This window comes from Pseudophryne corroboree, chromosome 2 (genome assembly GCF_028390025.1).
Source record: "Pseudophryne corroboree isolate aPseCor3 chromosome 2, aPseCor3.hap2, whole genome shotgun sequence".
Lineage (NCBI taxonomy): Eukaryota > Metazoa > Chordata > Amphibia > Anura > Myobatrachidae > Pseudophryne > Pseudophryne corroboree.
Genome location: NC_086445.1, coordinates 932,216,800 through 932,243,252, shown reverse-complemented (window position 1 = coordinate 932,243,252; position 26,453 = coordinate 932,216,800). Strand labels below are relative to the sequence as shown.

The 26,453-nt window shown below is 45.7% G+C and overlaps 1 protein-coding gene across 1 annotated transcript in view; it reads right to left on the bottom strand.

The window, feature by feature from the left end:
- LNP1 (leukemia NUP98 fusion partner 1) overlaps positions 1-26,453 on the bottom strand; it is a 308,875-nt gene that overhangs the window by 132,644 nt on the left and 149,778 nt on the right. Inside the window, exons 2-3 of the mRNA XM_063956236.1 lie at positions 13,329-13,589; positions 7,935-7,979 (exon numbers count right to left, since the gene is read on the bottom strand). Coding sequence (XP_063812306.1) covers positions 7,935-7,979; positions 13,329-13,589 — 306 coding nt within the window. The remainder of the gene's footprint in view (positions 1-7,934; positions 7,980-13,328; positions 13,590-26,453) is intronic.

Sequence of the window (26,453 nt, the reverse complement as noted above, 5' to 3'; positions counted from 1 at the left end):
TATGTACAATCAGGCCCTATGAGGAGGGATCCCACCCCCCCTTCAACAGACCACACGCCCTCATCAGACTGCACCCCCATTAGGGCTGCTTCCATAAATTTCCTGGGCTGGTTTCCCATCCCAATCCACCCCTGGTAGAAGGACACAATGTATGTACATAAATATAAGACAAACTTTGAGTATCAGCACATTTCAAAATTAAGATACGGTAGGAAGGAGATATCTTGCCTAAAGAGCTTGCAATCTACTTTGATCATGGCAGTTATTAGACAGAGATAATGTAATGTTATTAGACAGAGATAATGTAATGTGTGTACACACGGTGAGATCCTTGCTATGTTCGATTTTTACTTGCGATTTCCCTTGAACTCCCCGGAGCCCAGATAGGACAGATTTTGACTAACTTTTCTTGAGATATGGACTATGTGTGCTTACGATTTTGGCTTATGTGAGGTTTTGGCTTATGTGAGATGTCATTGACATGTGAGATGAACTAGATAGTACACCGATCTAGCAAGGATTGACTTGCCTGCACAGTCTATCTTTTCTTGCGATGCCGACCTGGCAGGGCCGCACATCGGAATCGCAAGGTGACTTTCACCTTGCGATTTGCACTAACTTTTCTTGCGATTTTGACTATATAGTCAAAATCTCAAGAAAAAATCTCACCGTGTGTACACACCTTAGAGTACAAATCGTGGCTGTGTCACAGCTATTTCTTCCAAAACACCAGTTTTCGGGGGTTAGCCACAAGTATTAGATATCACCTGAATGTATGAAGGAGGGACCGAAGCAGATATCTCTGATACCTGCTCCAATCCCTCCATACCCGCAGGCAGCCACATCCCCCATAGGTTGCTATTTGCTATGGGCATGTGATGCTGTCAGATTTACCAGTATCCGGAATGCAAAGCAGTAAGGTCCAGCCCAGATCACAATGAATATGGGATCAGGAGCGGTCCTAGGTGCGGGCAAGCAGTGCCTGCGCCCGGGGCGCTGCGGCCTGGGGGCGCGGCCGCAGCCACCCCGCAGGCACCGCCGCCTACCCGCACCCAGCTCCCTGCTGCCCGGCTGCAGCGGACGCCGTGGCCTGTGTGGGTGTCCGCTGCAGCCGGCTCCAGTGACAGACACTAGAGGTCAGGATTGACCTCTAGTGTCTGTGCGGCGCTGCTATGGGAGAGACGTCATGACGTCTCTCCCATACAGAGGAGCCGGCGGCCAGACGGAGCGGCAGCAGCAGCCGGTCGGGAAGCAGGAGCGGGGCAGTGGTAAGTATTGTTTTTTTTATTTGTGTGTGTGTTTGTGTGTGTGTGTTAACAGGGGGCACTGCAGCAGAGGCCACAACTATTGGCACAACGGGGCAGAGCAGCAGAGGGCACAACGGAGCACAGCAGCAGAGGGCACAACGGGGGCACTGCAGCAGAGGGCACAACGGGGCACAGCAGCAGAGGGCACAACTATCGGGGGCACAGCAACAGTGGGGGGGCAGCAGCAGAGGGCACAACAGGGGTCACAGCAGCAGAGGGCACAACAGGGGCCACAGCAGCAGAGGGCACAACCATTGGGGGCACAGCAGCAGAGGGCACAACTACTGGGGACACAGCAACAGGAGGCACAGCAGCAGAGGACACAACTATTAAGGGCACAGCAACAGGGGGCACAGCAGCAGAGGGCACAACTACTGGGGGCAAAGCAACGGGGCACAGCAACAGAGGGCACAACTACTGGGGCAAAGCAACAGAGGGCACAGCAGCAGAGGGCACAACTATTGGAGGCACAGCGACAGGAGACGCAACTACTGGGGGCAAAGCGACAGGGGACACAACTACTGGGGGCAAAGCGACAGGGGGCACAGCAACAGAGGGCACAGCTGCAGGGGACAAATCTACTGGGGGCAAATCAACTGGAGGGCACAACTACTTGGGGAAATCTGGGGGCATAACTGTGGCCATGCCTCTCCCCTATGAAGCCACGCCCCTACTTTTTGAAACTCGGGGGGGGGGGGGGGGGGTGCCAGTGGAAACTTTCGCACTGGGCGCCGCAAGGTGTAGAACCAGCCCTGTATGGGATCTATGATAAATGGCCCCCTAAATTTGATGACATATGGTCCCTGACATATGGTGCCTAGTGGCATGGGATCCTTGAAGTAAGCAAGACATTTAGTGGTGGTGGATGGAGCAATCAGACAATGATGAGAGAAAATGATGTCTCCGTAGAGATGTGACAATCTAATTATGCCCATCTCCAGCAAAATCCTTTTACCATCCCACTCCCCCTTTCATGATGCTACATCACATTGTCAATATATGACAGATATAATACAATATCAAAAACTGTCATAGTTCCCCGATTCCCTGAAGGATCAGGGAATTGGGGGAGCGGATTTATGGGGGCCATTATACTGATAAATCTCCTATATTTAACATTCTATATGAGTTTAGAGTATATATATTCTAGGCTAGCATGCCCCTCTGTGTCTGTTCTATCACCTATTGAAAAAAATGCATGTATTCAGCCTGGAGAAGTGATAATGCAGTGATAAGTGCAAGGTGATAACGCACCAGTCAATCATTATGGGTATCACAAATGCCAGTTTGGAGCTGATTGGCTGGTGCGTTATCACCTTCCACTTATCACTGCTGTATCACTTCTCCAGGCTTAATACATCTGCCCCAGAGTCCCAGATTTATCAAGCTTTGGAGAGTAAAGGGGGGTACATACGGAGAGATCCGTGCTTAAAATCTAAGCAATCTTGCTAGATTGCTTAGATTTTAATCACGGATCTGCCGTGTGTATGCCCTCCAGCGATAGCGAAGCGCAATCGCCGGTGCTAGATTGAGCCTGCATGCAGGCTCAATCTAGCGGGTCGCTCACTTCACCGTTGTGTGAAGTGAGCGCCCCCCCGTCGGCTTTCCCCCTCGCTCAGCACATCGCGCTGTGCTGAGCGGGGTGAGAGATGTGTGCTGAGCGGTCTGTGTTAAGATCGCTCAGCACACAACTCTCCCGTGAGTAACCCCCTTTATAAATTGCACAGTGATAAGGTACCAACTAATCAGATTCAAATAGGGGCAGATGTATTAACCTGGAGAAGGCATAAGGAATTGATAAACCAGTGATAAGTATAAGGTGATAAACGCACAAGCCAATCAGCTCCTAACTGTTCATTTACATATTGGAACTGATTGGCTGGTGCATTTATCACCTTGCATTTATCACTGGTTTATCACTTCCTTATGCCTTCTCCAGGTTAATACATCTGCCCCACAGCCTGTAACATGGAAGTTAGGAGCTAATTGGCTTGTACTTTATCAGATGTGGATCGACAGGGTTTGAAGGTCGACAGGGTTTCTAGGTCGACATGTGCAAGGTTGACAGGTCAAAAGGTCGACATGAGGTTTTTTGGGGGGTTTTGGTGTCGTTTTCTGCGTACAGTGACCGGGAAGCCGAATTAGTTCACCGTGTCCCCTCACATGGCTCACTTCGGTCGCCATGCAACTGCTTCGCTGGGCACAGATTACCATTCCAGTCATAGTCCACGTGGATCGTTAAGTATGAAAAAGTTCCAAAAATTAAAAAAAATGTGAAAAACTCATGTCAACCTTTTGACCTGTCAACCTAGCACATGTCGACGTAGAAACCCTGTCGACCTTCAAACCCTGTCAACCTAGTGACTGTCGACCTATAGTGGTCGACCTAAACATTGTATTTATCACTGTGCTATTAATCTTTCTCCAAGGCTTGATAAACTGGGACCAGAGAATGTGACACTAGCTTTGTAGCTTTGGCAAATCTAAAGTCTTTGGGCATATTTGCATGTTCTTCTAGAAACACTCAATTTTCAACACTCATCATTACTACAGTATTTCTTTTTCAGGTTAAGAAAAGGCTTGTATTGTGTTATAAATATTAGCAATATAGCAACCACCCAAGACTGTGTTATATACTAATAGCTGTAACTGGTGCATTCCCTGTGTATCAATTTCTCCAGTTTTTTTTTTAATCTATCTTAAGACACCAGCTCCCATAGGTTTTCTGTATTAATTTTGTATGCATAATCAGTATTTATATACTATTGCCTGTGAATAACACAAAGTAATTTCTGAACTATAGGATATAATATATCGTGTATACACAGACTTTTACATAAACATGCATTATCTGTTCATAATCCGCTTCTGTACATAATACAATCATTCTGGTTTACTACAATTGCAAAGTTATATTATTTCTTATATGTAGTTTATCTAGTCGCTAAAATTTATTTTATATATATTTGCTTCAATAACAACTAGCATAGCCTACTGATTTTAAGGCAGCTACAGTACTAACAAATATGTAGCAACCCACATTATCCAATCAGATGTTAGTTTTTTTCAAAAGTCTATGTTGTAGTTGATAAAAGCGCATTTCTTATTGGCTGCTATGTGTTATGATATAAGATGATATAAATATAGTGGGGGGACATTTCTGCAAATTGTTCCACAGGTATCAGAAGAAAGTAAATTGTAACCCATAGCAACAAGTCAGTCACTAGCTTTTATTTCCAAAACTATATTGGAAATATAAACAGTATCATATCGGTTTCTATGGGCATATAGCGGCAATAAGGATTCTTTATTCACTTAAATGTATTAATATAGATCGCCGGGACACGGGCCCGCAAGAGCCTGTCCCAGCGATCGCATTCCCGATACTTTACCCCCTCCTACAGACCCCCTTGCAGCTACTGCGCATGCATGCCTATTAAGCTGCACATGCGAAGTGTAGAGGCTGCTCTAGTAAGCGGCAGGAGCTTCTGCAGCCCACTGGAGAGGGATTGCAAGATACCTCTCTGGCAGGGCCAGCCTATTATAAGCACTGGGCTAATGCCATCTGAAGATGGCGTTAGCCCATGCAGTCAAGATCGCTTTGTGAATCTTGTCAATACTTATTGTCCACATAGAACATTGAAGACGCCGACTTTCTGGCTTCCCCCTTCGTGTGCGGTGTAGTGTCAGTGCTATCATATCATCGTGGTTTTGCCACCCACTATACAATGGCGAGATTACTGGTATTGTAAAGCAGTGGGAGTGGCTATGATGGAACCACATCATCGGCCACCTAGACAGTCCACTTTACTCAGGAAGTGGACGGAGCTGGGCAGCTGCGGGAGACTTGAATGCTCTTCTCGAAGAGTAGGAAAGTCTGCATTATGGGGATGGCTGCTGCGGGGCCTGGTGAACAGAAAGCAGGAGATATTGGAGCTTTCTGTATTGGTACATTCAACAGATATTTAATTCTGCCCCCAAACATGTGGAAGCAACGGTTTTCTGCATATGTCACAGGCAGACATGATTTATAAATATGACCCTAAATGTAACTACACAAGAAGGCAGTTCGGCACAAGCTTTACAGAAAATAGTCCTTATTGCAAATAATTTATTTTTGCATTGAAATAATCCAAAAAAGTGAATGTTTAGAATATCAAAGTAAAATAGTATACATTTCCCTGCAACCATTTGGTAGATTTACACCAGTTACAGATTCTCAGACTCATTCACATGTGTATATTTTATCATACTACACTGTACGGTTTGGCACTTATTAGTGCTTATTTAGACTAGGTCATTCACAAGATTTCATCATAACAGACTTGGGTAAACTTCTACTAGTCAGATCTCAACTCATACACAATATACATGATTTAGTTCCAAAGCTATTTATTCCGCTATTTGTTAGTAGCCATTGAACTAAAATATATTAATGCATGTGTTTAGTGAAATCATACTTCCCAACATTGGGGAGTTATCTAATGAGTGGTGTGACCAAAGGACACTGGGAGCGTGACGACATTATCACAAAAAAATAATCTCCTCTCACCAATCAAAATAAACATTGTGATCGCGGGACGCTAGGAGAGTTCCCTTAAAGCGGAATGTATACTTTTGATTAAATTGTACCTGTTATCTATACAAAATGGAGAGAGCACTTTTGTGGGCTGAATGAATAGTCAACCTATAAATTAATTAGCTCATAGCGACACCACTGAGGTATAAGACACCAGTTCCTAGTGATATCATTGAGGAATACATCACTAGTTCCTAGGGACATCACTGAGGCACACAGCAATTGTTCCTAATGACATCACGGGGCACATAGCACTAGTTCCTAGTGACATCACTGAGGCATACTGTAGCACTAGTTCCTAGAGACATTACTGATGTATACGGCATTAGGAACTAGTAAGATCACTGAGACACACATCATTAGGAACTAGTGACACATTTGAAGCATACAGCACTAGTTCCTAGTGACATCACTGAGTCTTATTGCACTAGTTCCTAGTGACATCACTGAGTCATATAGCAGTAGTTCCCAGTGACATCACTGAGTCATATGGCAGTAGTTCCTAGTGACATCACTGAGTCATATAGCACTAGTTCCTAGTGACATCACTGAGTCATATAGCACTAGTTCCTAGTGACATCACTGAGTCATATAGCACTAGTTCCTAGTGACATCACTGAGACATACAGGCAGCATTAGGAACCAGTGAAATGAGAGACTGCATTCTCACTAATACTGGTTCAACTTGCAAAATGTAATCCTGAGTTATGAGTAGGAGTGGCTTAACAGAGGAGCTGGCCTGTGTGTAGCCTTTGTGTGTCCCCCCTCCAATCTTCACTATGCAAATGAAAGTAGACTCTTTTGTGATGGAAAATTTCCGACCAACTGGGGCTGTTGTGCACATATAGGGGGATATTCAAGTGTTTGAAAAGTCGGTTGGGTGTCTGTTTTTTCCTGTCTATTAGGACACCCAACTGACTTTTCAATCAATTGAATACCCCCCATAGAGTTCAAAATGTACTGAGTCTGTAACTAACGAAAATATATTCCTTTTTATTCAGTACAAGGCATAACTTTTAAAATGAAAACGGTAAGTGAATTATACTAAGCTACAAGGTCATTCTATTTAGAGCCTATTTGTAACCCAGCTTCAGCTTTGCTTACTGTAACCCAGCTTCTCCATTAAGGGGGCATTTCAATTAACTCGACCCCCACAAGTGATGGGGGCACATTGCTGTTGCAATGGTGTATGACCCTTGTATGTTACTAATACTTACAATTTTTTTGGGGGAAAATATTAAAATCTCCTGTTAATTTGCATATTCAAAATTGAATTATTGTTAGAAGGACAGCACCACTGCTTCCTTGTCTGCCCCATTAAATAAATATATACAGTATTATAGGCATTTCCCATTATTATACTAAAAGGAATATTATTATTTAAAAAAAATCCTATTTCTCTTCGTCTCATAGCATAATGTTGCATTTTTACTAATGGCTTCCAGTCCACCTCAGGAGCCTCTGCTAATAACTCTCTAATTAGAAGCGATGGATACCCCAAACTAAATAACATTATATGCTGAGAGGCATATAGAGAGCGGTGGGGGAACAGCTCCTAGCAGAAGAAAGGGTCACATGATCATACCACATCCAATCACAGGACTCCCTCTTCTTTAGCCAGGTTTCCACAGTCCTGTAATTTAGCCAGGAGTACCCATCACTAGCCATGGTGTATAAAAGACATCATAAAGTAAGTCCACTATTTGGTGGCTCAGGGCTCCAGCATAAAATGTATATGTACAGTAGGTATTGCCACATGGCATTTGCTGGATTCATGGCAGCATTCATAGGCAATGACATACCACTTAGAAGTAGGATTTATTCTTGTGTTCCTTGCAGGATATTACATTACATTATATAGAACAATCTATGTATGATAGATTCCATTTAATGAAGGTGACTCCGTGGACACACAATGTATCATTTTCCCATGGTGCTGGACTCTAAGTAGCAGTGTCACTTTTTTTTCTCTCTTTGAAAAGAAAGAATGTTTTTTCTTTACGGGATTGATGGGGGACTTGGAAGCAGTGGGCAGCATCATCCCCTACCTTCTCTCTGCTGGACGAGTTCCTCCTGGGTATTGAGTGTTCTCCCTGTCATGGAAGACAAAGAAGAAATGGGAAATTAAATAATGGTGCTAACAGTAAACCTTATTCTTATCTTTAGGATTAGAATGCTTTAAAAATGTAATACTTTGTTTTGTAAATAGAATATGTATATATTTGTGTGTGATGATTCTCAATTGGCACTAATGTGACCAAAAACGAAACGTGTTGGACTATGCATCGATTCGGTGACTGTCCAATGGTGGCATTATGTAGACTAGATCAGATATTGGCCCTCATTCCGAGTTGATCGGTCGCAAGGCGAATTTAGCAGAGTTACACACGCTAAGCCGCCGCCTACTGGGAGTGAATCTTAGCTTCTTAAAATTGCGACCGATGTATTCGCAATATTGCGATTACTAACTACTTAGCAGTTTCAGAGTAGCTTCAGACTTACTCTGCCTGTGCGATCAGTTCAGTGCTTGTCGTTCCTGGTTGACGTCACAAACACACCCAGCGTTCGCCCAGGCACTCCCACCGTTTCTCCGGCCACTCCTGCGTTTTTCCCGGAAACGGTAGCGTTTTCAGCCACACGCCCCTGAAACGCTGTGTTTCCGCCCAGTAACACCCATTTCCTGTCAATCACATTACGTTCGCCGGAGCGATGAAAAAGCCGTGAGTAAAATTACTTTCTACATAGCAAAGTTACTTGGCGCAGTCGCAGTGCGAACATTGCGCATGCGTACTAAGCGGATTTTCATTGCGATGCGATGAAAAATACCGAGCGAACAACTCGGAATGAGGGCCATTATTTCATGCTTTTCCTCCATTTAGGTAAAAAAAACTCACTGTTAAATACCTCCATTCATATGGGTTTGTTTTAATTAATACTAGTCTGGATGTAATATACTATGTTTATTAATCTCTTTGAGTGAGATTACACCTGAGGACCATGATATTGGGAATTTTAGGGGTCTATGTACTAAGCCTTGGAGAGAGATAAAGTGGAGAGAGATAAAGTACCAGCCAATCAGCCCCTAACTGTCATGCTACCGGCTGAGGGGTCTATTTATTAAGCCTTCGATGGAGATAAATTGTACGGAAATAAATTACCAGCCAGTCTGCTCCTAACTGTCATTTTTAAAACACAGCCTGTGACATGGCAGTTAGGAGCTGATTGGCTAGTACTTTAACTCCATCCACTTTATATCCGTCCAAGCCTTAGTAAATAGACCCCACAGTGTTTGAAAAATTAGGCTGGTTGGTACTTTAACTCTATCCACTTTATCTATCGCTCCAAGGCTTAGTACATAGACCCCTAAATCACCTATCCTGAAAAAGTTATCATATATAGAGAAATCCGGTTCATGGTTCCAATAAGCTCATGCTACTTATTTAATGGTATGGCAAGACCACATTCATTTATAATGTCACGGAATGCTTTTGCATAAGTATGGCACTAGGACAGTGGTTCCCAAACTTTTTGGAGTCAACCTGCCCTAGAGTATCAGAATTTTTTTCACTGCACCCCTAGGCCAAAAGTTTATTTTTGAAAAATGTCTAAAAAAAAATTAAAGTAAGTAAATTGTGTTTATATGTCATCCTTAGGTTCATTTGTGTAGTGAGGGACAGGATTCGCTTCTGCTTGTCCACATATTTTATAATTGGCAGCCACAAGCTCTGGTTTTGCCTATTACATTGACCATAAATAATTTGAATTGGTCCACTACCACCAATCCAAGGCAGCCCTGCAAGTGACCTGAGGCACCCCAGGGAGCCATGGCACACAGTTTGAGAACCACTGCACTAGGAGGTGCCTTTTTGTGTTTTGTTTTGGGCTCTTCTAACTAGAGTACTTGGTGGTATTTCATACTTTTATCTGATATCAGGCTCATCTAGAAATGATTTGTCTCCATAGCAAAGTTATCTTATGTGGCTTTTCTTTCAACACTGCCTGCAGACTTATCCATTTACAAGAACAATACACTAACACACTAATACACTAATTTCTGTATGATAATAATTATTCTAGCATCCACTTGTGTCCACTGAAGAAATGATAACTTCACTAGCCTGCATGGATGCCTATCAATCACCAGTGACTGGCTTAAAAAAAATAATTCCATGCCAATACAAAGGGATAATTAAACCCTTTTAAAGTGATAGAGCACAACACAAATAAATGGAAAATCCTATTGATAAGATCTGGAGTTTAAATGAACGACGACAGATAGTATACAAACAAATGACGTTCTCAAGTTCTTGACTCATGCACACAAATCTTGCTATATATAGCTACAATCAAATTGAAAAGGTTGGACACAAACGTGTTGGACTTTGGAAGGTTTACTTCTGAAGGAATCACACCTTTATGCGAGCCACTATGCCAAATGGCAGGGCCGTAATTAGGGGCGTGTGAGCGGTGCCGTTACCTAGGTAGCAGGGCCCTGGGAATGGTGCCATCACTGTCCCAATACACCTGCATTTGGCTTCCAGAGTGAATGGGACAGCACCATGAAGCCTGTAGTGCTGCTGCGGCCTGTACAGCCACCTGTAGCTGCTTAAGGATGGTCCGGACCGCGCTATAATTACTGGTGCCGGAGGACCCGCCGCCTCAATGAGATGTCATGATTTCACATATTTGTGGGCGGGGCTGGCTACTACTCAGTACGATCACATGCTGGGGGCCACCCTGGGCAGGCCAAGGCCGCCCAGCATGTCAAGTCTCGTCCAGCGCTGCAATCGCAATCCAATTGCGATCACATCGCTGACCTGGGTTTTGTGAATGCCCCCTGCATACACTGCATGGCTGCGTATGCTGCCACACTGCTGCCATTTTCTTTATCTGAGCGGCTGTGTGCGACATCATGCAGCAGCCCCAAAAACGGTTCGCCCCTCTGCAACCCTGCCCCCCTGACGGCCGCTGCTGTCAATCATTGAAGGGGATTCAATTGTTTGAAAAGTCAGTTGGGTGTCTGTTTTTTCCTAATAGACAGGAAAAAACAGACACCCAACCGACTTTTCTAACAATTGAATATCCCCCATAGTGTGATTGCATCCTTTACACATGCACTGTGCGGCCGCAGCACATGCGCAGTTTGAGAAAATAGCTTGTTTGCGATTTTCAGCAAACAGCGATCTGAGCTGAATGAGGGCCTAAAATAGGTTATAGCACAAAGTCAATTCCTCTCCTTCTGGCTTAGGGGCCCATTTATTAACAATTGCATTTGTATTGTGATTTGGCTGCAATATTAGCACCCCAAATCACAATGCAATATGTGATTATACCCACTGGTGTAACTACAGTCCCCGCAGCCACTGCTTGGGGGTGTCAGCGCTGTTTATGCAGATTCCCATTTGGACGTCTAGCAGTAAATCTTCTTAAAATGTCCCTCCAAAATTGGCCGCTGTCTAAAAATTATTTGAAGCCATACTGTGGGGCAGGCTTGGACTGGCCCACAGGGGTACAGGGGAAACCACTGGTTGGCCCCACTGCCTGGGGGCCCACCTCCTGCTCTTAGGATCAGGTTCCAGACTGTGCACTTGAATTATATAATTATAGATACTGTATATTACCTTATACTGGACTACGGTGTATTTTCTACAGTGCATTGCTGTTATTTATCCGTTATTAATCCGTTACATTATCATGCATGCAGCAGCTGAATTTACTGTATACATTTATGAAGAGGCCCAGACGTTGCACTCTCTAATGGTTAGTCAAACCAATTAGGTGGCAGGCCACACCCCCTCTGCAGACTGGCCACACCCCTAACATTGCATTCCCCCGGTGGGCCCTACATGCTCCAGTCCGACACTGCTGTAGGGAATGATTTGTAAGGGACATTGGGCCTAATTCAGCATGAATCGCTATTCCGAAAATTCACAAATTGAACAATTACAGAATTGCATTGTGCAGCGTGAGGGGTAATAACAACAGAAAATACATTCAAATCGTAATCGCAATGTAGCTGCTGTTAGATTGACAGGAAGCCGTCGATTCTGGGCGGAAACCTGCCATTTTCTGGGTGTGTCATAAAAAACTTTGGCATGCCCAGGCGTTTTTGGGGAGGGTCTCTGACGTCAGCGCAGACCACTTCCAGTCCGTCTCAGTCACAGATTAGTGGCAGCCTCAGACCTACTTACATTTGGTTAGATGGCATTTTTTTTCCGATGTTCTGGAAATTCCGTATGCATCTATGAATTAACAAGATCTGCGATGCCTTCGCAGACTTGCACGGGGTGTTTTTTCTTCCTGTCGGGGTGGCGCCTTTCTACTTGCAGACAACTACAATTTCTCAGAATGATCCATGCTGAATTATGCACATATTGTGTATGGAGCATAAAATGGTGTCAGGGGCATAACTGTATGTGGCATAATGCGTAATGGGCAATATAGTGTGTGGCATAATGTGTAACGGGCATTACAGTGTGTGTGTGTGGCAAAATGTGTAATGGCCATTACAGTGTGTGGCATAATGTGTAAGGACATTACGGTGTGTGGAATAAGTTGCAATAGGCATTATGATGTGTGGCATAATGTGTAATGGGCGTTGCAGTGTGTGACATAATGTGTAATGGGCATTACGGTGTGTGGCATAATGTGTAATGGGCATTATGGTGTGTGGCATAGTGTGTAAGGGGCATTACTAACAGGAGAAAAAATTACACATAATGTAAAGCGCGTGAATCAGGTTTTTTCTTCTTCTGTGTTGTATAAAGGGCTCTATTAGTGTAGTGTGTATAAGGGGCTCTGCACTACTGTGGTGTAAAGTGTGAAAGGGTCTCTAACATGGCATAATGTGTATAAGGGGTACTACTGTGTGGTGTAATGTGACTGACGGACACTACTTCTGCGGTATAATATGAATTGGTACTATTCTGAGGCCACGCCCTTTCCCCATGAAGCCATACCCCTAATTTTTACATGCATCTTCGTCACGCACTGTTCCTGTTATGAAAGGGGGATTGGTGTCAAAGGAAGCTTTAAACCTGGGTGCCACAAGGTCTAGAACTGGCCCATCTATGACATTATGAAATGCCACTTCAAAACATCTGTGCGGCTGAATGTGCAAGAGCTGAGATGCCCACTTTCAGCGTCTGAAAACACACTCATAATGATTGGGGCGTCTTTAGACAACACCATTGGTTGCACCAACTTGCAACAGCCCTACGTCAGGTGCAGTTTCTCATCCGTGTACGGCCTCCTACGGTATGTGTGTGGTTGGTTGTGCATCTCTGTACACTCCACTACAACTAATATCAGCAGGGCGTACACTTCTGCATCGGTTCCACCATGTTTTACTACACATCAGTACTTTTTGTCAGGTCTGTCACATCATGAAAAAGGTCAGTAGCCTCTGAAGTAGTTACTGATCCTTGTTTTAAGTCACCTACCAGGGACGTGGAGCGTTTTGTCTTAAAGCGCAGCTGCTTTTCGAATAATTCAGAGAATTCTTGTATGGAGTTTGATCGTTTCTTCTGTTCCTTGCTCTCAGGCACTGAGGCGTCCACCGAGGACACTTTGCTTATTTTGGTGTGGTTGTTACATTTGTTGTCCTTATCGTCTCGAGTCTCCTTGTAGCCCTTCAGATATACCGGAGATGGTGCCTTGGAAACCAGATGGAATCTGGTGACGTGCATAGCAGACAGTTGGGCCTGGAAAAGCAGCAGAAAGTACATCAGTTGTAAGAGAGCAAATATAATTATTATATAGCGCTGATTTATCGCACCAACATACTCACTGCATACAAACTGATCATATTATGGTAATAATACGGGATACGGTCGTTAGGTCGACCACACTTAGGTCGACAATCATTAGGTCTACCACGGACGGTCGACATGCATTAGGTCGACAGGGTTAATAATCGACATGGGCATTAGGTTGACCTGTACTAGGTCGACAGGTATAAAGGTCGACGTGAGTTTTTTCCATTTTTCCCCCCATTTTTTATTTTTTCCATACTTAACAATCCACGTGGACTATGATTGGAATGGTAACCTGTGCTGAGCGAAGCGGTAGCGGAGCGAGGCACCTTGCCCAAAGCATGGCGAGCAAAGCGAGCCACATGAGAGTACACTGTGCACTAATTGGGGTTCCCTGTCACTTTACGAAGAAAATTACACCAAAACCCCCCCCAAAAAACCTCATGTCGACCTTTTCACCTGTCGGCCTACTACATGTCGACCTAGTAACCATGTCAACCTAGTTATCCTGTCGACCTAACACCGGTCGACCTTCCATGGTCGACCCAATGCTTGTCGACCTAAAGTGAGTCGACTCAACGACCCATACCCAATAATACTAGAGTGAGCAATCTGAAAGATATGTGTGTATGTAATGCAATAAAAAGTGGAAGAACAACCAGGTTCATCTTCACTGGCGTTATATGAGGTTGTTCTAATAACATTAGAGCAGGGGTGAGGAACCTCCGTCCCGCAGGCCGTATAAGGCCCGCTAAGCCGTTTGTTCCGGCCCACCCGCTTGTGTCGGCGAGACACGCCGCCGCTCAGTCCAGCGGCGGCGTGTCTCAGCTGTCAGGGCAGGGAGGAGAGCGTAGCTACATGTCTGGCGGCAGCGGCGGGTTGGATCTCAAACCAGCCGCCAGTTCATGAGCCAATCAGAGCTCGCGGACCGGCTGCCACCCAGGACCGGCCGCTGCCGGTCCACGAGCTCTGATTGGCTCACGAACTGGCGGCTGGTTTGAGATCCTACACGCTGCCCAACATAGCCGCGCTGTCCTCCATGCCCTGACCCGACAGCTGAGACACGCCGCCGGACGGAGCAGCAGCAGCGGTGAGCAGCACAGTGGGGTGGGGGGTGGGGCGCTGTGGGGGCTTTTCTGTATCGGGCACTGTGGGGGCATTTGTGGATCTGGTGCTGTGGGGGCATTTGTGGATCTGGCGCAGTGGGGGCATTTGTGGATCTGGCGCTGTGGGGGCATTTGTACATCTGGCACTGTGGTGGCATTTGTATATCTGGCACTGCACTGGCATTTGTGTATCTGGCACTGCACTGGTATGTGTATCTGGCACTGCACTATTGGGGGCATATGTGTATCAAGTCTCATTTTAATTGGCCACACCCATTTTTTGGCGCGCGCACTCAGTACCTCTAAGGGGCAGAACTACTGGGGGCAGGGTAATTTTTAAGTTGAACATTTTTGTATGGCCCACGAAGCATTTTATAAATATCCAAATGGCCCTTGGCAGAAAAAAGGTTCTCCACCCCTGCATTAGAACAACATCTGCATTTCAGAAGCAACATTTTAAATGTCAGGTAATTGCTGTTGATTTAAGTAGAGATGTGTGCTTCGGATTTAGCGCCTAATTCGGACCTCATTGCAGCAGCAAAATCTTTCTCTAATGGGCAAAACCATGTGCACTGCAGGTGGGGCAAATATAACATGATCAGAGAGAGTTAGATTTCAATGGGTTATATTGTTTCAGTGCAGGGTAAATACTGGCTGCTTTATTTTTACACTGCAATTTAGATTTCAGTTTGAACAGAACCCGCCCAAATCTAGCTCTCTCTGCACATGTTATATCTGCCACACCTGCAGTGCACATGGGCCCTCATTCCGAGTTGTTCGCTTGTTGCCGAATTTCGCTATATTGCGATTAGTCGCTTACTGCGCATGCGCAATGTTTGCAGAGCGCATGCGCTTAGTTATTTTACTCAAAAGTTAGGTATTTTACTCACGGCATTACGAGGATTTTTCTTCGTTCTGGTGATCGGAGTGTGATTGACAGGAAGTGGGTGTTTCTGGGCGGAAGCTAGCCGTTTTATGGGTGTGTGTGAAAAAACGCTGCCGTTTCTGGGGTAAACGCGGGAGTGGCTGGAGAAACGGGGGAGTGCCTGGGCGAACGCTGGGTGTGTTTGTGACGTCAAACTAGAAACGGAACTGACTGAACTGATCGCAGTGGCAGAGTAAGTGTCGAGCTACTCAGAAACTGCTAAGAAATTTCTATTCGCAATTTTGCGAATCTTTCGTTCGCAATTCTGCTATGCTAAGATACACTCCCAGAGGGCGGCGGCTTAGCGTGTGCAATGCTGCTAAAAGCAGCTAGCGAGCGAACAACTCGGAATGAGGGCCATGGCTTTGCCCAACTGCTAACAAATTTGCTGCTACGATCAGGTCTGAATTACCCCCCATGTGCACTGCAGGTAGGACAGATATAACATGTGCAGAGAGAGTAATAGGCCCTACACAACGATTTGTTTGAAAGATATGAACGATCTCGTTCATAAATGAACGAGAACTCGTTCATATCTTTCAGTGTGGAGGCTCCAGCGATGAACGATGCACGGCCCCGCGCTCGTTCATCGCTGGTCCCCCGTCGGCTGTGCATGCAGGCCAATATGGACGATCTCGTCCATATTTGCCTGCACTTCATTTGTCTTCACTCCCCACGTCACTGTCCCCCCGCCCCCGGGTCCCCCGTCGGACGTATCCGCCGTCGGGCAGCTCGGCGGCGGATCGGCATGTCTGTAGGGCCCTTTAGATTTGGGTGGGGTGTGTTCAACTTCAAACTGAAATCTAAATTGCAGTGTAAAAATAAAGCAGCCAGTATTTACCCTGCACAAAAACAATATAACCCACCCAAATCTAACTCTCTCTGCACATGTTATATCTGCCACACCTGCAGTGCACATGGAGGGTCATTCTGACCCGTTCGCGAACGGGTCTCTACTGCGCATGCTCCGGCGCTGTAGTGCGCCGGTTCATGCCAGACGGCCGTAGGCCGTGGCAGGGCTGCGATTGCTGGGCGGGAGGGGGCGAAACGGCGGCATTTGGCCACCGTTTTGTAGGTGCGGTCCGGCCAACACAGGCGTGGCCGGACCGAACGGGGGGGGGGGGCCAACACTGCGGGCCGGGGAGCGAGGAGTAGCTCCCGGCCAGCACGCTAAAGTTGCGCTGGCCGGGAGCTACTCTTGAAGGGCAAAGGCATCACCGCAGTGCGATGCCTTTGCACTTCTGCGGGGGGGGGGGGGGGGGGGGGGTGGCGCTGACATGCAGGGCGTCCCCCCGCATGTCAGTGTGAATGATCGTAGCTGATCAACTCGGAGTGACCCCCATGGTTTTTTCCATTAAAGAAAAAGTTTGCTGCTGCTATCAGGTCTGAATTAGGCCCTTATGGTGCCCATACACTTGTGAGATAATCGGCGCTAACCTTCGATTTCGACCGGATCTGTGAGAGAAATCGAAGGGTTGTATGCACATTTTAGGTACCTTGCGACGCGATGCGTGGGCACGCCGGTCGACTCTTGCGTCTCAAGATAGTATGTGCTGCACTTAATATTTATCGAATCACAGTTCAATCGCATGTGTTTTTAAAAACACATTCGATATATATCGCACTGCGATGCACGATGGGCACCTGCCGAGACCGGACGGAGGCTGCTCCCACTCGGCAGTGATATGCCCATCACGTGATTACCATGCAATCTATCACATGGTAATCACTTTGGCAGTTCAGGTGCGATTTCATTGCACATGAACTGCCGGTGCGATGCATCGCGGGGCATCGCTCAAGTGTATAGGCACTATAACTTGGATTTCAAATATGGCATCTTATTGGCTATCCAGTCAACTGTTTTGGATAGCCAATATGAAAAATCTGGATAAATCTAATTGGTTACTTTGGCCAACTATTTCACTTTATCTGTCTCCAAGGCTTGATATATCTCCCCCTTACTATCTCCCTAAATATGTGTAAGTATTAAAATTGCATCATATTATGTTGGGATAATAGAAATACAATTTTAATGATACTAGTTATAGGACTATTTTTATGTGGTGACTCCATCCCGCCATAGTTAATCTGGCCCAAAGTTTCTAACCCTCATGAACATGATACTTTCAGTGTTCTAAAGAAATCAGTTCATGTCTTTACATTACATTGTAATTTTCTTTACCAATGATGCTGTGAGATCAGGGCTGAGTTACTAATGGAGCGGCTGGGGTTACAGCTCCATGATCCCCATTGGAAATAGGCCCACAGGATATCAGTGCTGCAAGTACGGTGGTACGGTAGGAGTCTGCTGCCCGCCAAACGAGTGTCACTCAGTGGCAGTGACACTACATCTGGACTGGAAAGGCTGGGTGGTGGAGCGTCAGTGTGGTCCTCGCAAAGCACCTCAATAAGCAAGACGCCATGGTGCCCAGATCATAGGCAGTGGTGCGGACATCAACATCATATGACGTTGCTCTCAGGACAGACTCTCAGTGGCAGGCAGAGTCTGGAGCGGCAGAGGAGCGAGAGAGGACATGCAAAGGTAAGTATATATCAGGGACATGCGGTGAGGTAAATGGCTCAGGAGGCACTGGCGAGTACCAGAGCCAGATTTACACACAATATATGAGACAAAAGGGTTCATGTGGGCTTTATACACAGGTGCAGAAGTATATACTGCTGGGTGTTTTGTGAATTTTGATCAGAGATCTGTGGAAAAGATAAGCAGGGGACCATAGACTTTTTGCTCCAGATTTTTTACTGTAAAAATGATTAGAATACAAAGAAGATATTTGTAATATATTCTTTGTATTTTTCATATTCTTTATATTTGCAAAAGCTCTAGTTCTGCCTCACCTGCCGCACCTCACCGCATGTCACTGGTATATATACCCTAACTAGGAGATGTCTGGGGTTCTTTTTGTATGATTCTTGATGATATCAGTGATTAAGGGGCCAATTCAGTAAGGATTGTAAAAATAAAAAATTTGCAAAAATTACGAGCAATCGCAAAAATGCGAAAGCACACCCAAACGGAAAAACTGCAACACTAATTTAATGTTACAAAAAGAAGGTGGGCTTGTGAAATGTGCAAATATTGCGAAGACCTAAAAAAATACACATTATTTGCATATAAATTCACAATTTTACGCATTATTTGCTTACATGTTTCTGATGTTGCAATTTTTGCAGACAACTGTGTTTTAACCTCAAATATTGCACTACCTACTTTCCAGGCCAAAAAAAATAAAAAAATAAAATGGTGTTGCTGTTCTTGAACATATGTTTGTGTGTGTAGCGATATAAAAAATAAAAAATAACCAAAGGTATGTGGGTATGTTTTGTTAACAAAAAACATGTTGGTTGCTTAAAAAGCATTAAAAAACTGTTAGGAAGCTAAAAGACATTAAGCAGATCCTACAAAACAAAATGCTTGGAAATGTTAATTAACGTTTGCTTTTAAAAAATAGTGTGGTTGTCAAACCACGATTGTTAGTAAGTGTAAAAACTAGAGATGTGCGGCGGGCACTTTTCGTGATTTGGTTTTGGTTCTAATTCCACTTTTGTGTTTTGGTTTTGGCTTGGTTTTGCCAAAACCACCCTTTCGTGTTTTGGTTTTGGATCTGGATGATTTTTGATAAAACCATAAAAACAGCTAAAATCACAGAATTTGGGGTTAATTTTGCTCCTACGGTATTATTAACCTCAATAACAATCATTTCCACTCATTTCCAGTCTATTCTGATAACCTCACACCTCATAATACTGTTTTTAGGCCAAAAGATTGCACCGAGGTTGCTGGAAGACTAAGCTAAGCGACACAAGTGGACATGACAACACAAACACCTGGCCCATCTAGGCCCCAAACAGCACATCATGCAAAGAAGAAAAAGAATTGCAATGAGGTAGTTGTATGACTAAGCCAAGCGACACAAACAATTGGCCCTCATAGGCGTGGCACTGCAATGGCAGACAGGAGGGCAGATATATAAAAAAAGGCCCCAAACAGCACATCATGCAAAGAAGAAAAAGAATTGCAATGAGGTAGTGGTATGACTAAGCCAAGCGACACAACCACCTGGCCCATGTAGTAGTGTCACGCATTGGCTGAATGTCGAGAGTGGGCTGCAATTGTTCTGTCCACCGACAGCATCTCCAGCACGCTCCAGTCACTTTAAAAAAAATCTGCAATTGGTGGACTTATATGGCAGTACCCCAGGACGAATACAGCAGTACCCCATGACTCATACGGCAGTGTCACACAGGATGCCACTTTTCAAAAACTAGGCCCCAAACAGCACCTCATGCAAAGATGTCAAAGAGGTGCAATGAGGTAGCTGTATGACTAAGCCAAGCGACACAAACAATTCCAACTGGAATTATACGTCCAAATCACTGGAATTAATTGGCAAGATCACTGTAATTAATAATTCTAAATCACTGAAATCATTGGCAAAATCACTGTAATTATACGTCCAAATCACTGGAATTAAATGGCAAGATCACTGTAATTAATAATTATAAATCACTGAAATGAATTTGCAAAATCACTGTAATTATACGTCCAAATCAGTGGAATTAAATGGCAAAATCTCGCTATCGCCTGCCTAGTGAAGTGGAATCTAGATGGGAATTGTTACCAGGGACACAATACCTCCATCAATTGTCTAAATCCCACTGCACTAATGGCGGATACCGGACGCACGTCTAACACCAACATAAGTGACTGTCAAGGCCTCAGTTATGAGGGCTTCCATCGTCATGTGAAGCTGAACCACAAGTCATGAACATAGGCCAGGGCAAGGGGCATAGCCAGAACTTTGTGGGCCCCATAGCAACATTTTAAAGGGGCCCCCATCCTAATGCTTCTAGAGAGACACTTCTCTGCAGCTGTTGTTAATTTTATGCCCTATAGTAGTGCCCTAGTTCATTTTCTGAACCATAGTAGATCCTTATTTAATGTTATGCCCCATAGTAGTGCCCTAGTTTCTTTTATGAATTGTAATAGTGCTTAAGTTCACCCTATCTCACAATTCAGAGCTGCCAGTACACATTATGCCGCGCAGTACCCCTAATTCACATTATGTTATATAGTGCTCCCCGTTCATATTGTGCCTCATTGCAGTGCCCCGGTTCATATTATATAATATTATAATGCCCTCCAGTTCATTTTATACCACACTACAGTGAGCAGGTCCAGGGGCAGAGCTGTAACTAGACTTTTTGGAGCCCTGTGCCAGAGAGAGATGGCGCCCCCCATTTTTTTCTTATTTTTTTGCGCCATCATGGAGGACTAATAGGGTAGGCGGGGAATCACAAACATAAAAGGAGACACAGACGTTGCTTGTGGAGTGTACGTTAAGTAGAAAAGGGAAAGTATAAAGAAAACTATTACGGTCCAGGTAGGACAAATTGCGCCTCTAGCCCAGCAATCCGGGTAGTAGATGAAGGGCAAGTAGTGCCCCGAGGTGGCACTCGTATTATAGTAGAGGGCTGTATATATGCACTATTGGTAGCAAACGCTGCAGAAGGTGTATGGCCTTAAAACAGAAATACACAGCAGTATGCCTAACAGAAACACACAAAATCTGCAGCGACTGTAAAAGCCTCCCTCATTATAGCCTCCACGTCCCCAATCAGCACAGAACAGGCAGCTTTAGTGTTGCCACTGAGCCCGTCTCTCTGCTGGCCAGAAGGAGCAAAAATCTGGCAATGACAGAGGGAGAGAAAGGACCAGTGACCCCACCGACACCTCCACAAGGCAGCCAATAATCGGTGAGCAGCACTGAGGTGAAACGGCCGCAGTGCGGCCCTGGGGCACGTCTCCCTAAAGGCTGGGCAGAGGAAGATTAACTTGGTACCAGGGGGAGGCACTAGGGCACCACTGTTACACCTGTAGTGCAGCTGGCTATCAGTGAGCGGCACCAGGAGCCAGCAGCTGCAGTGAAACACCACTAAGATTAGAGCTCCCCTTAGGGCAGCCGGCAAGCGGTGTGGTAAGCCAGGAGCTGGCAGCAGTGATGTGCCGTATTTCTAGAGCCTGAGGCTGTCAGGCAGTATTATGTATTAGGAGCCGGCTGCATCTAAGCGGCTCCTGCACACCTTCTTCCAGCCGGGGAGAGCAGGGGTCAGATAGCGCCGGAGGGGATGTTACTCCAGCCGCTGGCGTGCGGCGCCGAGATGATCCCCCTCAGCCGGCACCAGCGGTGATCTTATCCCCGGACTGCGACCCTCCGGACGAACGCTGCGGGTTCCCGCGGCTCCGTCCTCCCGCACAGAGACGGGCGACGCACCCGCTCTGGAGCAGGTATCACAGGGTCACGGTCCGCTCCGGCTCACAGCGCCCCTCCACAGTCTGGAGCAGTGATATGGGACAGAGGGGACTCGCTGGTGGCGTCCGCAGCACTACCGGTAACAGGGGAGGGACACAGTGTAATGGAGGTCGCAGCCTGGCGCCGGTGAACAGGCCGCAATCCGCAGGAGCCAGTAAACCGGCTCCCCGATTACGCAGCCAGCGTCCACCAACACCAGAGGCACTCTGCGCGTATAAGCTGCGTCGAGGGGGGGCGCCCCCCATTTTTTTTCAATAGGGACATAAGGTGCATGACTCGTGGGGTAGAGGCATGACAATATTGAACCTAGATAAAGCCCATGCTATGATGCCCTTCCCATATTATATATATATACAGTGCATCCGGAAAGTATTCACATCGCTTCACTTTTTCCACATTTTGTTATGTTACAGCCTTATTCCAAATGGAATAAATTCATTTTTCCCCTCAAAATTCGACACGCAATACCCCATAATGACAACGTGAAAAAAGTTTTTGGGAGAATTTTGCAAATGTATTTAAAATATGAAAAAAAGTATTCACAGCCTTTGCTCAATACTTTGTTGATGCACCTTTGGTAGCAATTAGTCTCTAGTCTTTTTGAATATGATGCCACAAGCTTGGCACGCCTATCTTTGGGCAGTTTCGCCCATTCCTCTTTGCAGCAGCTCTCAAGCTCCATCAAGTTGGATGGGAAGCGTAGGTACACAGCCATTTTCAGATCTCTCCAGAGATGTTCAATCGGATTCAATCTGGGTTCTGGCTGAGCCATTCAAGGATATTCTCTAGCTTAGAATTATCTACCTTATATGCAAGGGAAGATAGCTCAATGAATAGATTGTGTGACTGCAATGCGACAGGCAATGTGTTTGAATCCCGGGTATGTCAGCATCTTGAAAGGTAATAAAGGACAGTGTGACTGAATAACAAAGAAATCTCAAGTTGAGTTCATGAATGTTGTATAGGTATCAGCAACAGATGGGGTCAGGGTAGGAGACAGCGGCTGTCAGGAGATGCTGGGATTCAAAAAGGGGGGAAATTGCAAGTGAAAGTAATTAAAACAGATAATTGACAAGTGCCGCCAACAGCGCCTCCAACCCTGCAGCACTATGTACGGTTTCCCCTCCGCACACCTAGTTACGGCCCTGTCCAGGGGCATACCTAGCTATATTGCAGGCCCCAAGGAAAAAGTTTGAAAGGACCCCTACGTACCACCCAATGGCGAAAAATGTATATAACACCTGTAACTTTGACAGGGAAGGTGGGCCCCTCTCAGCTCTGGGCCCCATAGCAGCTGTACTGCCTGCACCTATGGTAGCTACGCCCTTGGCCAGGGCCTCAGCCGTTCCTTGCCACTCCGTGTCGTAAATGGCATATTTGCAAGTTTACGTTTCTCCTCAGACCATTTCAATTTCTTTTTTTGGTTCTTTTTACTGAACTTTGGCTTTTTGGATTTTACATGTCCTCTACTATCACATTGGGCATCGGCCTTGGCAGACGATGTTGATGGTATTTCATCGTCTATGTCATGGCTAGTGGCAGCAGCTTCGGCACTAGGAGGAAGTAGTTCTTCTTGATCTTTACCTATTTTATCCTCAACATTTTTGTTCTCCATTACTTTTTGGGAGTTATATGAGACAATATGCGGCACAGGAATGACTGGAATGACTGAAGAGACAGGACACTACCACTGGTCTGATGCAGCACAACACAGCAACACTGTAAGGGACTTGTTGTTGTTATTATTATTCGGCAGCAGTGTATATCGTCACTGGAATGACTGATGAGACAGGACACTACCACTGGTCTGATGCAGCACAACACAACAATACCGTAAGAGACTTGTGGTTGTTGTTGTTGTTATTATTATTATACGGCAGCAGTGGACATATAGCAGCAGCGTATATCATCACTGGTATGACTGATGAGACAGGACACTACCACTGGTCTGATGTAGAACAACACAGTCAACAACAATTTATACAGCTAGACTGCGAGGAGAGAACACCAACACTGTGACTGCATGGACTGATGCAGCACAATACACAGTGACTCCACTGGATTGGACTGAGCAGCACAACACAGCGCAAGACTAGCCACCCCACTTTCCCGCCCCCACACAGACACTGGGGGACGGAGACACGTCCTCTCACTACACTCTCCGAGACTGGAGTGAAACTGGCCCCGACGCGTGGCTCCTTATATGGGATCCAAATCCCGCGAGAATCCGACAGCGGGATGATGACATTTTGCCGCGTTCGGGTTTCCGAGTCAGGCGGGAAAACCTGAGCCTGACTCGGATCCACGCTCGGAGGGCAAAGTTCGGTAGGGTTCGGTTCTCTGAGAACCGAACCCGCTCATCTCTAGTAAAAACAATTAGGTTCCTAACCTATATTTTATAAATAAACATGTGTTACAGGGTTTAAAGCTCCCTTACATGTTTAGAAGTTTCAATACAGCTGAATGAAGTGATTTGTGGTCAGCAGTGTGAGCTGCTTCAGCTGGGTGTAATGAAGCAATGATTGCAGTATACATCGAACTGAGGTCAGCTTGTGCAGATTTTAAGGTAGACCTGTAGTCACTCAGAAACTGCACAACATAAATGCACACTTGCCTACCTGACCCTCTCCATGAGGGAGAAAATGCTCTGTTCCTGGTCTTTCCTGGTAATATATGATTGCCATCACCTGTGGTGAGCTAGGTAATTGATAAGAAAGGTGTTTCACCACAGGTGATGGCAATTATACATTACCAGGAAAGTCCAGGAACAGAGCATTTTCTCCCTCATGGAGAGGGTCAGGTAGGCAAGTATGCATAAATGTGCAATCAGTTGTAAAAATGCAATGCCCACCGAACATCATCATACGCCCACAACACGCCCCTGCTCGTAGTTTTTGCGAGTTCAGCCCTTTAGTACGCCCTCTACACGCCTACTTTTCGTAGTGCATACGCAGTTTTTGCTTCGTCTCAGAAGTTGCATTTTTTTTCTCAGTTTTTGTGGGATATGGGGGGTCATTCCGAGTTGTTCGCTCGTTGCCGATTTTCGCTATGCTGCGATTTGCTGCTAACACAAAACTTAGTAGATTTGCTGGTGTTCGCACAACACTTTTCAGTTGCACTGCTGTTCGGTAAATGATTGACAGGAAAGGGACGTTTCTGGGCGGCAACTCAGCGTTTTCACGGCGTTGGCTAAAAAACGCAGGTGTGTCAGGGAAAAACGCGGGAGTGTCTGGAGAAACAGGGGCCTGGCTGGCCGAACACAGGGCGTGTTTGTGACGTCAAACCAGGAACTAAACGGACTGAGCTGATCGCAATCCGTGAGTAGGTCTGGAGCTACTCAGAAACTGCAAAGAATTATTTAGTAGCAATTCTGCTAATCTTTGGTTCGCAATTCTGCTATGCTAAGATACACTCCCAGAGGGCGGCGGCCTAGCGGGTGCAATGCTGCTAAAAGCAGCTAGCAAGCGAACAACTCGGAATGAGGGCCATGGTGCAGATTTTGCGATTTTCAGCATTTTCTGCGATTTTTGTTGCTTTATGATCCTTGCTGAATTAGGCCCTAGATCAGGTGTTCTGGCTATTGGCCGTGGCCACTGTACTACATTCTGTGATTTATTGGCAAGAATTTTAGAGAAAAGTTTAGGTGGGATGGATGGTATGTTAGCTGCTGCAAAGAAGATCTTTACCCTCCTTACTATTTTGGTCAGAGAATATGCTTTCAACAGTAGAATAAGTGGAACAGTTTTATGGGTCAAGATAGCAGCCCCCCATTGATTGGACCCAGTGGCGGAACTAGAGAGTGGTGGGCCCAGATGCAGCAATATGCTGTGGGCTCCCACCCCCCATTACGACAGTAGGTGCCTGGGATGGTCACAAGATCTTAGTGTGACGCTGTCAGACCCCAGTGCCAGTGGCGTAACTAGAAACTTTTCTCCCCCAAGCCAAAACATTCTCTGGTGCCCCCCCCCCCCCATAATTGCCACCAGAAAAGCGATGATTCTGCGTGTGCCGTGGGTGCGTGCCACAAAAAAGGGGGCGTGGCCTTGCTGAAATGGGTGTTGCTTTGCCCCTTACATTATTTGTCATTTTTCCTCTTTATAGTAATGCCCATTATACATTATGCCACATACTACAATGGCCCTGACACAATATGCCACACACCGTAATGCCCCTGACACATTATGCCGCACACCATAATGGCTGTGACACATTATGCCACGCATCGCAATGCCCGTTATACATTATGCTATACACTGCAATGATCTTGGTACATTGTAGCACATACAATGCCTGTGATACAGTACACCACACACCGTCATGCCTGTGACACATTATGACACACACAACAAAATGCCCGTTATACATTATGCCACACATTGCAATACCCCTGAGACATTATACCACATACTACAATGCATGTGATATAGTATACCACATACCGTAATACCTG